The sequence below is a fragment of the Plecotus auritus genome, assembly GCF_963455305.1.
Source record: "Plecotus auritus genome assembly, chromosome: 2".
Classification (NCBI taxonomy): Eukaryota; Metazoa; Chordata; class Mammalia; order Chiroptera; family Vespertilionidae; genus Plecotus; species Plecotus auritus.
Window position 1 is genome coordinate 168213300 of NC_137771.1, and position 14595 is coordinate 168227894.

General features: G+C 38.2%; 1 protein-coding gene across 1 annotated transcript in view; it reads left to right on the forward strand.

Annotated features, from left to right (window-relative positions):
• Positions 1-14595, forward strand: part of STXBP5L (syntaxin binding protein 5L) — a 228629-nt gene that overhangs the window by 161147 nt on the left and 52887 nt on the right. The window contains 1 exon segment of the mRNA XM_080656813.1: positions 10328-10378. Coding sequence (XP_080512939.1) covers positions 10328-10378 — 51 coding nt within the window.

Here is a 14595-nt window from a genome sequence, read left to right on the forward strand (position 1 = left end):
GGGGTTAGAAGCACCTTCTGGAAAGATATAAACATGGCCTCTTCCCCACATCATTACTGGATCTGGCCCTTTCCACTGCCCTGTTTGTAAATCCTTCCATCGTGCCATACCAGCAGATGCTATGGCACCAGGAGCTTGATGCCTCTCGGCTGCTGTGCGACCCTCATTGTCACAATTTTAAAAATTTAAAGTGTAAAGAGCATGATTTAACTGATTCTGTGGAGTAGGATAATACCCCTCTCCCCCTCTCTGTTTTTGTAATTGAGTCTTTAAGGTTCAATTAGCTCTTTCTACAATTGCCTGTCCTTGGGATTATATGGAATTCCTGTTTTATGTACTATTTGGTATTGCTTGCAAAACTGCTGAAAGGAGGAGCTAGCATAGGCAGGTCCATTATCTGTTTTTATCTCTAGGGGCCATCCTATGACTGGAAAAGCCGCTAGGTAGTGGTTAATTACATGAGAGAGAAAAGAAACATTTGAGGCCTTTTAGAGTCTATTGGGATGATTTAAAGTCAATTATAGATCAAGAAAAGTTTCTTAAAATTCAAACCCTTGAAGGATTGTCAAACTTGATTTTACCAAAGGATTATATATTAAAGTGTATTAGACAGGAACATAGGCTAGTAAACTTCAGTGCCTATGATTAAAATATTGTTAAATACCTGATTAATATAACATAATTATTTTACTAGAGAAAAACAAACAAAATAAGGCTTATTTCTAACTTCATTTGTCCTTGGGTATAGACAGCAAATGACACTAATTGGATTTCTGTTATCAGTCTCCTGGAGTACTTTGACATAAGCTATTTACCCTCTGTTTAGAGAGGCAAAATACAAATCATTGACTTTTAAGTGTCCTTGGTTGTTTAGGGAAGACAGGGTTTTCTAGATGGTTGCAAACTGCTGTTTAAATATCCGTTTCCCAGTTCTGCTTGTCCTGGCTTACTGGCCTGTATCATTTAATAAATTTCCTTTTAACATTTCTCTTTTCCTTCTTATCACATACACAACCTTCACAAATTTCACACTTCCAAATTAGCCTTCAAACCTTCCTTCTATGTCCTTCAAAAATGCATAACCATGCCTCAGTCCTTCCATTAAGTATCTCTAATATTCTTTATTTCTGTCCTACCATCAGCAGCGTGTACAGACCTTTTCTTTCTTTTTTCTTTAAAATGTATTAGCATTCTTAGAAACCTTAATTTTTCAATGATAATTAAAAAATAAATAGCCAATATTTCTTCGATTGACATTTATGAACACACTTTAAACATACTTTTACTTTCAATAAAATATGCCTTTAACAAAGTACAAGAGACCTTCTGTAATAAAAGCTAAGAGCAGGTGAATTAAAACTTACCTAGCAATTAATGTTTTAGTATTTTATGTTATTTTAAAATATTTAGACGTTTATTATTTAACCTAGCAATGCTCCAAAATCTTTAAGCTAATAAAGACTTTGGAAAATTATGTATAGGTATATGACACTGAAGAACAGGTAGGGGGACGAGGGAGCAGACCTTATAGCCCACTCCCAGGCCTTGTGGCCATTTGGATTTAAAACTGCCAGATTTTCCTTAGAGATAACATGCTAAGGTTACTGCTGTGGCTCCAACTTCTTTCACAGCCTAGAAAAGCTGGTTTCTGGTGGTGCAGTGGCCAAAGGGCTGGTTGGAGCCTGAGGGGGAGGCTGAGATTGTAAATTCTCATCTTGTCTGCTTCCTTAGATTCTTCCCCAGGTTGTATAGGGAGGGAAAGGCAGGACAAGAGTCGCATTCCTGTCTGCCCTTTTCTTTTTTAAATTTTTACTGAAAAACATTATCTAAATTTTTCACTTCAGTTACATCTATTTATTATATCTTAACAACTTTGAGATTATAAAGCCAATTGTTACCTAAAGTATTTCCTTGACCAGTTACCATGATTGCCCTTCCTGTTTAAGGAAAGGACACACTAATCTTGCTGGGGGTCATATGCCCCCACACAAGAACTGCCCATTTTCATGGAAGCATTAATCCTTGTTGTCCAACCCAGACTGCATAGCTTATTTCCTTATGTAATTTCAAGTATATTGTATTGGTCTAATTTAGTTTAAAAATATTTCTTTTGGGGAGAGAGTATATCTTTGTGTTACCTCAGGGCCCTTGAGATATCCCAAAGCTGTCCCTCAGTTAAATTCTTGAAATATTACATTCGGAAAAGCTGTCAAATATATCCAATTTAAAGATTATTAAAACTAAAACCGGTTTTAATATTAAAGATTTAGTCTTGAACACAGAATTAATTATTTTTAATTTGGCCAGTAAATTTTTATATTTTAATAATTCCACAATATACTTTGAATTGTAGAGAAAACTCTGGGAGGACGCACCTACCGCCAGTCTATTTACATGCTTTGCATGCCCAGGGCTGGCCTGCACAGGTTTATGTGTCACAGGCATGCTTGGAATTAGCTGGCCTTTGTTTAAACTTCCCTGGGTTGCAATTTTTATAGATTTTACACTTTCAAATTAATCTTAGAATCTTAAAATTTTAACACAGCATGATAAAATCATAAATCAGAGAAAAGCAAATTAAAGTTACAATACAGACACATAAAAATAAATTTAGCTAAGAGTTTCTGGCCTGGGAGGGAAAGAAAAAGATTTTTTTTAAGATAAGGAATTATTGGCAATTGCTGAGAAATTCCTTTAATCCTTTCTACTTGGTTCAGCCCACTACAAGTAGTTTGAGCCTCCAGCAAAATGAAATGTGAAGTCGCTTTCACTTTCGGCTGAGCACTTGCATCCAGTCATAAAGGCTGGGTGGCTACAAGCAAAACCTTTAGTCATCCCGCTCACAGTGACGCTTGTCCCACTGCCTCAAACTCTAGCTCCTGCTCATAATTATGAGATAAATCTTTATCAGGTGAGCTCTTGACTGTGGTTGCAGGAGCGACAGGTGGAGGTGGAGGTGGCATAGAGGGGGGAAGTGGTATTTTTAGAAATTTTCACCCCTCCACTGTAGGCTGTAAAGCCGTGGCCACACCCTGCTTAGACATTATTAAACTCGCCTGCGCTGGATCAAGGCAATCATGAATTAAAGACCATAGTGTGGATGTAGGAATAGGAATCTGGACCTTCTGCTGTGTATCAGTCATGCAACTGCTTTCCGACATTTTCCCATGTTTGAAAGTCAATGGTTCCCTCTTCAGGAAACCAAGGGCAAGTTTCATTAACAAAACTTAAATCAAAAATCTGACTACGCTTAACAGAACATCCTCTAGCTTTAAGCATAGTTTTAAGCATTTGAGAATAGAGGTCTCTTTCCTGAGATCCTGAATATCCCATGTTTTACACCCAGTTCTTACCTTACACTCCTTACCTTACTTCTTGAGTTCCTTGTGTGTGCACTCCCGGAGTGTTCCCCTTGCCTGACTTTTGAGAGTTCCCCAGTATTCAGGTCCCTGGATCCGGGTGCCAGATATAAATATTTTTCTCTTTTCTGTGACCAGCATGGCTAGAGAGCAGACAGGAGTCCTGAGTAGGGGCAATGGGGGATTGATAAAATTAAAGAGATAGACACAAAGACTGTAGGGAATGCTGGGACTGGGTGGGACAGCTGTCCTCTGATAGAAAGACAGTGACCCAGAGCCAATACAGCGCATTTATTTTATACAGTAAGATACCAGGAAGTTTTACTAAAGTTTAAGATAAAGAAAATATGTGCATTCTTGTAGCTTCTTTGTAATTGTCACTTCTAGGTGGGCCCAGATTATTGTGTTTGTTCCTGGTGCCTGGCTGGATTTAGATAATGAAATCCACCCCCTGGTGCCTGAGCTAAAGGTCAGACTGACAACACACCTGCCTGTGGAAAGGTATGTTTCCATGGCATGGCTCTGCCAGGCGCCACTGGATTCAGACAACCATCAGCTCAGGGGCCTTTCCCAGGCGCTCTCTACAGGGTCTTTTTTTATTCCAGATGAATTTTTGGAGAGTTCGTTCTAGGTCTGTGAAATATGCCATTGGTATTTTAATGGGGAGTGCATTGAATCTATAGATTGCTTTGGGTAATACGGACATTTTAAAGATGTTGATTTTACTTGTGTTCTTGATCACTGGGCTTCACTTTATCAAATACCAGGAGAAAAGCAAAAGTCTTTGTGGAGCTTACAGATGGGGGAAGGGGAGCATCCAGCCTCTTCTAATAGGGGCATTAAAGCACCACCTTTTATTCCTCATTAGAAAATGGAAGATCAAATACAGTTATGATGAAAAATTTTTTCAATTACTCTAAAAAGTATCTGTTTCCTTAGTATATATGTAACTAATCCTAATGACCTTAAGCTCAGCAAAGTGATATCTATATCTGTATCTATATCTAATTGAACCACTAAGGACAATGTCATGTCTTGTATGGGAAATCTGAGATGCATCTCAGGAAGTATTTTTTGTGGAAGTACAAATCCCATAGGTTGGTTAATGTTCATAAAACCATAAAACATTATTTCTCCAAATGTGATCTGCCAGCCTCTTTGCATCAGTATCACCTGCAACACTTTTTAAAATACAAATTTCTAGTGATCTACTGAGAGTACCTGGGGGTAGCCCCTAAGTCTCTTCAGATACTTTAAGATCTGGCATGTGAGAGTAGGAATCAGCTACTCCTTATTGATCCAGAGGTTAGAACTGGGATAAATTAGTAAGTGATAATGGAAAGTACTTTGAGCTTAAAGGAAGGAAATCCTGTAACAATTATAGCAAACCCCAAATTGGGTTTTTTTAAAACACCTTTGAAAGTTTCTGTTGTGGAAGTATTCAGTTAGGATGTCAAGAATGTTATAGGAGAAATAACTTGCACTGAGAGGCTATTTGACTGGATGACCTCTAATGTTCTTTTGAGCCAAGATTCTCCATCTTTTTTTTTTTTCTGTGTAGTATGCTAAGCCAGTGAGTAGTCTATATTTCCCATTTTATTCCTTTTGGCTAACAATATGAAATTATAGTGGTGCGTATGCTTTAGCCTAGATAACAGTAAAAATGAAGACATTCAGAGCTGCATTCCAGGGGCACATTGCAAAGGTTAATATGTATTGTTTTCATTCTGTATATTTCCAAGATTACTTGCCTCTTACTCCCTCTTGCCTCATACATCTTCCAACCCAAATTTCTCAAATGTTAATGTGTAACATATTGCTCTAACAGTTTTATATACTTTCTCAGTCTTCAGAATAACTCTTCACCCCTACCTTCTAGCTTTACTGGTGTTTTAACATACATTGAGGAAACACTTATTGTACACCTACTCTATGCCAGTGGTCAGCAAACTGCGGCTCGCGAGCCACATGCGGCTCTTTGGCCCCTTGAGTGTGGCTCTTCCACAAAATACCATGGCCTGGGCGAGTCTATTTTGAAGAAGTGGCGTTAGAAGAAGTTTAAGTTTAAAAAATTTGGCTCTCAAAAGAAATTTCAATTGTTGTACTGTTGATATTTGGCTCTGTTGACTAATGAGTTTGCCGACCACTGCTCTATGCCAATACTTTATTAGGTATTGAGAATACAATCCCCATCTTTGGAGAACTCCAAGTTTCGGGATGTTAGTGGGTGGTGGGCACAGTAAAAAAAAAAAAAGTATAATAAAATGTGTTAAGTGTAAAGAAGATGTACACAAATGCTTCAGATATTAATAGCACCAGATGAAGCCTTGAATTTGATGCTGCCTTCAGAAAGGAGGTGATTTTTTTTCTTTTTTTAGCTGTTTTGAAGGATGAGTAGTTTACTAGTTTAACAAGGGAAGAAGAGGATCATTCTATGAATCAATAACCAAGGTCTGTTATTAACATTTTATTAAAGAGTTCCCTAATTATCCCCACCATCTAATTATTCCTATTCCCTCTCCACTACACAAATAAGGATGGGTTTGTGAGGGGCCCCAGTTTTCAGGTAGGAAGTAGTAAACAGGAAGCCAAAAATGGTAAGTGACAAAGTAGAGGGGGGAGTTCCCAAAGGTGGAGCAGATTTGAGAGCCAGAGTAAGTTAGATACTAGACTATAGGAGGTGAAATTTTCATTAAAATAGTGGTGAGGGGGGAGAAACCAAGATGGCGGCATAGGTAAACACCTAAACTGCTGCCTCGCACAACAATTTCAAAACTACAACTAAAAGACAGAACGGACACCATCCAGAACAACAGGAAAGCAGGCTGAGTGAAAATTCTACAACTAGAAGGAAAGAGAAAAGCTCACAGAGAATTGGAGGTACGGCAAAGGGGCTTTGTGCGCGCAGAGAGGAAGGGTGGCTGAGAGCCTGGCTGACTTTCTCTGGCGGAAGGGGGAAGGAAGCCTCCGACCGCACTGAACCCCAGTTCTGACTGCACTGAACCCCAGTTCCGGGCGAACCCCTGGGGACCCACGCTCTTACGGGGGGAGTCTGGACTCTCGGGCGGAGACTCGAGCTGGGAAAGGCAGAAGTCTGAAGGCGCACGCGGGCCAGTGCGCACAAAGGCTGCGGAGGTTGCCACAGGCTTTCCCTAGTGGAAGGGAGTCAGAGGATCCTGACTGCACTGAGCCCCAGTTCTGACTGCAGTGAACCCCAGTTCCAGGCGAGCCCCTGGGGACCCACGCTCTTGTGGGGGGAGTCTGGACTCTCAGGCGGAGACTCGAGCTGGGGAAGGCGGAGGACTGAAAGCGCACATGCGCGCAAGGGCAAGGCTGACAGGAAGCCAAGACTGAGACTCCACCCCATCCAAGCTGAGCACAGAGGCTATTGCAATTTGGCAAGTCTAATCCTATAAGGCTGTCTCAAGCACCGAACTTCTCCCAGCATAGACACAGCTGATCCTTACAGCCAACTGGCCCAGAGGTCAATTCTTCCCAGTGATACCAACAACAATAAAGACTTAATTACAACAAGGCTGTACACACAGTCCACAAAGGGGTGCACCAAGAATGTCCACCTCAGGTTAACTGGGGAAGCAGACCCACTGGGCCATATTGGAAACCTAGCACAAATATCTACCTTACCAACTCAGGGAATCAGTGAAAATGCGGGGTCAAAGAATCAGATCACAAACGAAAGAAATGGAGGAAAACAAACGACTGGATATAGAATTCAAAACCACGGTTATAAGACTTTTTAAGAATATCCTAGAAAAGGCCGATAAATATAACGAGACCCTCGAAGATATGAAAAAGGACCAACTAGAAATTAAACATACACTGACTGAAATAAAAAATATTATACAGAGACCCAGAAACAGAATAGAGGAACACAAGAATCAAGTCAAAGAATTGAAATACAAAGAAGCAAAAAACACAACCGAAAAAGCAAAAAGCAAAAAAAAAAATCCAAAAAGTTGAAGATAATGTAAGAAGACTCTGGGACAACTTCAAGCGTACCAACATCAGAATTATGGGGGTGCCAGAAGAAGAGAGAGAGCAAGATACTGAAAACCTATTTGAAGAAATAATGACCGAAAACTTCCCCCACCTGGTGAAAGAAATAGACTTACAAGTCCAGGAAGCCCACAGAACCCCAAACAAAAGGAATCCAATGAGGACCACACCAAGACACATCATAATTAAAATGCCAAGAGCAAAGGACAAAGAGAGAATATTAAAAGCAGCAAGAGAAAAACAGTTAATTACCTACAAGGGAGCACCCATACGACTGTCAGTGACTTCTAAACAGAAACTATGCAGGCCAGATGGGAGTGGCAAGAAATTTTCAATGTGATGAATAGCAAGAACCTACAACCAAGATTACTCTACCCAGCAAAGCTATCATTCAGAATTGAAGGGCAGATAAAGAGCTTCACAGATAAGAAAAAGCTGAAGGAGTTCATCACCACCAAACCAGTATTATATGAAATACTGAAAGGTATTCTTAAAGAAGAGGAAGAAGAAAAAAGTAAAGAGAAAAATTATGAACAACAAATACATATCTACCAACAAGTGAACCTAAAAATCAAGTGAATTAAAAACCTGAGGAACAGAATAATCTGGTGAATATAATAGAATCAGGGGCATAGAAAGGGAGTGGACTGATAATTCTCAGGGGGAAAGGGGTATGGGGGGTTCATGAAGAGACTGGACAAAAATCATACACCTATGGATGAGGACAGTGGGGGGGAGGTAAGGGCAGAAGGTGGGGTGGGAAATGGGTGGAGGGGAGCTATGGGGGGGAAAAGGAGAAATAATTGTAATAATCTGAATAAAGATTTATTTTAAAAAAATAATAAAATAAAATAAAATAGTGGCGAGGGCATTTGCATTGTGGTCATTGTCCTGCTATATGCACCTGGGCTTATTGACCAATAGGCAGGACTGTTTGCCCTCTCTTTAAAAGCATATTTGTAATGCATTTTTGAAATAACTAATACTGTATAGATACATTAAAGTACCATATTTAAAAACAAAATAGAAACAAAAGAAATTACAAAACAAATCAATAAATTACAAAGAATTAGTTCCTATTTAAAAAATTAAATTAAAGATTATTTTAAATAGTAAATAACCTACTGCCTTAGTTCATCTGAATTATGAATCAATTTTTAAAATGTACTTTATTTGCAACCCTTCTAAAGCATAATTTTTAAAAGACTTTATTTTACAACCCCTTCTAAAGCATAATTATTATATATATTTACATAGTTTGCCATATTTTGATATAAGTAACACCTTTGATTGTACAGCTAATTATAAACCCAAATTACTAAAATTTGATTTATTGATTTCCCCTTAATCTTGAATTATTTCCTAATGTATTTTCATAGAGAAAAATACCTGTAGTTACTACATTTATTAGAATGTTAGTACTTAGCTTCTTTTTTTAAGTATTTTGGCACAGTATACTAGTATTGTAGTCAGCAAACTACAGCCCACAGGCTAAATTCAGCTTGCCACCTATTTTGATATGAATTTTAAATTAAGAATGGGTTTTAAATTTTTTGATGGTTGGGAAAAAAATATCAAAAGAGTAATAAAGAGTAATATTTTATGACACACAAAAAGTACATTTCTGTTTATATTATATTTAGGTTTTATAAAACCTATTGTAAAATTCATTCCAATCATATTCCAGCTGAAGCATTAGAGATAGAATCAAGAATATTAGTAGACATATAAAAAGTCTAAGCTGCAAATTGATGAAGTGATTTTTTTTCAAAGCTATATATCTAGGTGGTAACAATTCAGAAATTTGTGAGCCATGTTTTATGATTTTAAAAAGAGTATTCTTTTACTATGTCTGGCATCTTTATTTTAAAATACTTTCTTGTTGTGAAAAATACTTACTTAGAGCTTGGCCGGTGTGGCTTAGCAGTTGAGCGTCAACCCATGAACCAGGAGGTCACTGGTTTGATACCTAATCAGGGTACTTGCCTGGGGTGTGGGCTCAATCCCCGGTAGGGCGTGTGCAGGAAGCAGTCGATTGATGTTTCTCTCTCATCAGTGTTTCTATCTCTCTATCCCTCTCCCTTGCTCTAAATCCGTAAAAACATATTTTTTTTAAAATTACTCATTAGAAATAGAAATTAATTGGTAGTAGCAATTTGAGTCTTAAATATTAGTTGACAGAAAAGATTTCTAACATGATTTCTCCTACCTAATACATTTCTTTCTATGATAACATGCATCCCAGTTAAATATTTTTTATGAGATGCCCAATGTAAAATTTTTATTAACAGATAAACAATGAGTAATGTTTTTCAATAAATTGCAGAAGTATTCTTGGTTTATTCAAACATTTTCTGATAGCTTGATTTATAATAATTAAATTTATTTTCAAATTATTTTTTATTTTCAAGATTTTCTTATCTACTGACTTTAACAGTATAGTTTTCAATGGTGAAGTCATTTCACCTGCCATTGGCATGGTAAATTTTCCTTGATTACCTCATATACATCTATAATAGAATTTTCTTTCTATTTCAAAAAAATGTTGACAAAGTTCATCAGTTTTTACCCTTATTATTTATGATATGACCTGATACCTTTATTGCAATACTTCTTTATCTATTAGATTTATCTAAAACTGTTTTTGGTTATTTCCCAATTAAATAAGAAATCACTCCTCATACTACATGTAAAAAGAAACTATGTAAAGATACACTTAAATATTTACTGTAATAACAATTACTTTTCTCATGTTTCTGTTCGCATATTAAATTTTTACTACTGAATGGCAATGAACTAACACTGAACAATATTTCTGCTTCCATACATGCTCACTAAAATAATGTTTATTAGGATTTTAATAATTATATTTTAAGACATACTGTTCCCCCACACTCCTCTTCAATTTTATATAATTAACAACTGCCTTTTTCCTTTTTCTGTTGTTTCAGTTAAAGGATCAAGAAAGTTAAGTCTGCCAACAGATCTTAAGGCTGATCTTGGTACGGTAGGCAAAAGCCAACAATTTTAAGTTCTCTTACGTTCTTTTGGCTGAACATTTTTACCAACCAGTCCATGAATAACACAAGTTTCCTCGATGGCAGTGTTTGATGTCTTTCCAAAAAAGCTTTCTAAAAATCACCATACAGTTCTGTTGGCAGCATTCAACATTTTATTTAATAATCATTTTATAAAATTATGTTTTATAAATCATTACACACAAAGATATATAATGTTTTGTTTTCTTTTTATCATGAAAATGTTTTTAACATTCAATAGTCATGCATATGGGTCCTCTGTGACTGTTATCATGTAAATTAGCATCATTTTTTTTTCTGAAATTATTTTTCCTATTTTTATATAAGTATCATTTAGAAGTAGTGCTACTTTTAAAAAGTCTGATATACTATAAGAATGGAGGTTTGGTTATTTTTTTTATTCTAGGGAAGTTATAGAAAATTCTGTTGACTTTTAGTTTACTTTTTTGTGGTGGTCACAGCCTTATGCTTGATTCTAAGTCTGAAATGAGTAAGACTTTATTAAACAGGCCTTCATATATTTTTGTTTCAGAACTTTTATCTGCTTGTTCCAGCATGGCTTTTCTTTTTTGATATGTAATTGAATTACCTTTTTATTCATCTCCTTTATTTGGACTTAAAACCATAGCATTAAATTCTACTTAAAACCATAGTATTAAATCCTACTAATGTCATGGTTAAAATAACAAAAATATAATAATTGGTCTTTGCATTATTCTTGAAAATTTACAGAACTGTTTCACAGATACTGTTAGTAAATGGTAGTTTGAAGATTTGAACCTAGATCACAGAACATGGTACCCAGAGTTTATGGAGCATAGTCACATACTTCATTTTATTGTATCTAAATTAAATAACTGGTAGATAAATAGTTTATTAACTCTAAAATCTAATCACACAAAAATCTTGTATGAATTTGATTAAAATAGGTAATTATAGTATTTTTAAAATGTAAAGCTTTGGTTATAGTAAACTTATTATCATTAGCTCAATAATATTATTATAATATTATTATTAATTTAAATTATGAAGTCAATTAGTATTTTACTAGTGTAATTGACATCAAAGGAAAAAAATAAACATTATAGTTTTATTTGTTGACACTATGCTGGTATGTGCATATTACCTGAGATAAGGTAGGTGATATTGTTCCCACTTTAAAAATTAATAAGTTAAGGTTATGAAAAATTCAGATTTGCCTATAGCCACACAATTAGTATCAAAACTGTATTTAAATCAAGTACATATCATGCAAAGCTTATAATCTTAAAGCTACTTATCATTTTGTGTATCATATACTGTGACACATGTCAAATGAAGACTATTTACAGAATGATTAACAGTTTTCTCTAGAAAAATATGCATTTTGATATTCATATAATTTCCACATTCATAATTTTTTTCCCTAAAATGTTGAAAAGGAAAAATAAAAAAGAAAGAAAATGTCCAACCCACCTTTTTATAGTTTTAGAAGTTGCAAAGAAATCTCAGCTATAATTCTAATCTGGAGGTCAGTTAGGCATGGTTGTTATTAATAAACCTATTAATAAACAGTTTCTACCAATGTCTGTTTTGCCATGTCTTCCGTTATCTCCCTTCCTATTGCTTCATTCTCACTATTTTCATACATACTTAAAGCAAGATCATTTTTAAAACTCATATATATAAAAGATAAAATAATCATGTGCTTGTTATTTTACTAAGGGATATTTTACACTTAAAAGGACTCATGATAAAATTTCATTAAATCTCTATTTCTAAATATTTAATGTAATTTTATTTTTAAAACTGGTTTCTCACAAATTTCTAGAAAAAAGATTATAAGGCTTCTGAAAGAGGATGAATGTCTTCTGTATGTAAATTCTTCCAGTGTAAAACCTTAATGTAAAATATACCTTGAGTTGCTTGTAATGTGCTATAGCAAGACATACAATTTACATTATAAAAGGCCAGGGGCCATCACGACCTAAATGACCAGACAGACGACCAGTCACCAGGAAGTGCATGGAGAACCTCTAGGTCCCTCTCCCACGGCCCACAGTCTCCTATCACAGCAAGGCTGGTGGCTGGCGAGTGGGTGGGGCAGTGGGGGGTGGGCGGGGCAAGGCGGGCACAGTGAGGTCATTAGCCTCTGGCCCGAGGCTGGGCCAGAGACCTAACGACCTTGCCACTACCGTGGCAGCTGTGGATCAGGCCCAGAGAGAGAGAGAGAGGCAAGGTCTGATCCACAGCTGCCATGGAGGCTGTGGATCAGGCCTGGAGATATGCCCGGAGACGCTGACTGGCATAGAAACCGACCAATCAGAACCAAATCTGGGTGAACTGCGAGGAGCCAATGGCTGCCTTGGAGGCGGAGCTTTTGACGCTGACTGGCATAGAAACTGACCAATCAGAACCTAATCTGGGTGAACTGCGAAGGCAGAATATAAGGTGGGGGCTGAGGAGGAGTTTTAAGGGCAACAGCTGTTTGGTGTAAGGTGTAAGAAAGTAGTTCAATTTTTTAATAAACGGTTTGGCAGTATAGTGCATATGGCTGGCTATCAGTCCAGATACAGGGATTTTGTATTTTTGTCTGCCAAGAGCATCTCCTCCTGCTGAAAAAGGCTCCCCGCCCCCCATTTAGGCAATCCTATATAATCTATACTAATAAAAGTGTGATATGCTAATTAGACCAGGTCGACCGGCCATATTACGGACATCCGTCTTCCTTTTGGACAAAGCCATAGTGGTGGGGGCCAAGGCAGAGGCAGTTAGGGGTGACCAGGCCAGCAGGGGAGGGCAGTTAGGGGCGATCAGGCTAGCAGGGGAGAGCAGTTAGGGGCGATCAGGCAGGCATGCAGAGTGGTTAGGGGTGATCAGGCAGAGGCAGACAGGTGAGCGGTTAGGAGCCAGTGGTCCCAAATTGCGAGAGGGATGTCCGACTAAACCAGTAGTCGGACATCCCCCAAGGGGTCCCCAATTGGAGAGGGTGCCCAATTGGAGAGGGTGTCCAGCAGTCGGATATCCCCCAAGGGGTCCCCAATTGGAGAGAACACCCCTAATGCACGAATTTTGTGCACCAGGCCTCTAGTGGTGTATAATCCATTAATGAAGGAGGAAGATGTTTAAGCTATTGCAGTAGGACAAATGAGGGCCTGAAGCAGGATAACAACAATGAAAATGAATAAGAGGAAAGGAATTGCCATGGGAGACTTTATAAATGATAGAGCTGGGAACAGTGAGGGAAAAGGAGAAGCCAAAGATGACTTCAGAGTGTTGAGAATAGCTCTCATAGAGGATACCTGATTTGAGAGGAAAGGAAAATGAGTTTGAGTTGCTATAGGGACATCCATGTTACCCACTCAGTGAGCAATTAGAACTGTAGCGCTGTAGTGTAGGGAGGAATCTAAAGCCCAAATCCTATTATAATAAAAGGGTAATATGCAAATTGACCCTAACGGCAGAACGACCAGAACAACTGCTGGACCAGTCACTCTGAGGCACACTGACCACCTCTTGGTTCCTTTCCCCGGCCAGCAGGCTCTGATCACCAGTTGGCCACCCGCAGCAGAGGCGGGGCCAGCGAGCAGGTGGGAACAGCCAACTTCTCTGTCCATTCCCCTGGCAGTCAGGCACTGATCACCCGATGGCGAACTGGAAACTGGGGTAGGTGGCAGTAGGGGGCGGGGCCAGCTGAGGGCAGCTGGGGAAGATGGCCCTGATCACAGGCCAGGCCTAGCGGTCATACCCACACACAAATTTCGTGCGCCGGGCCTCTAGTTAATAAATAATATTCATCTACCTAAAGGCATTAGTGACTGTGTATATAAGCTGTTCACTAAAGACAAATGTTGATACTAATGGAATTTTTTTGTTTCAACAATCCTTAACAGGAATAATATAACAGTAACAATAAAATAATAGTAAAACAGTAAAAATCTCATGCATTGGTCACTTATGTAGTTAGAACCCTTAAGTAGCTAGCATTTTATAAAATAACTAGAGGCCTGGTGCACAAAATTCGTGCATGGGTAGGGTCCCTAGGCCTGGCTGGCGATCAGGGCTGCTCAGGTTTTCCACCTCCCCGCCTCCCCGCCCTGCCGCTGCTGGTCGCCCACTATGTCCCTGTCTTCCCGCCTGCGCGCAGTCACTGTGCAATTCCCCACCTCCCCACCTCCACCTTCCCTCGCTCCCCCAGTGCC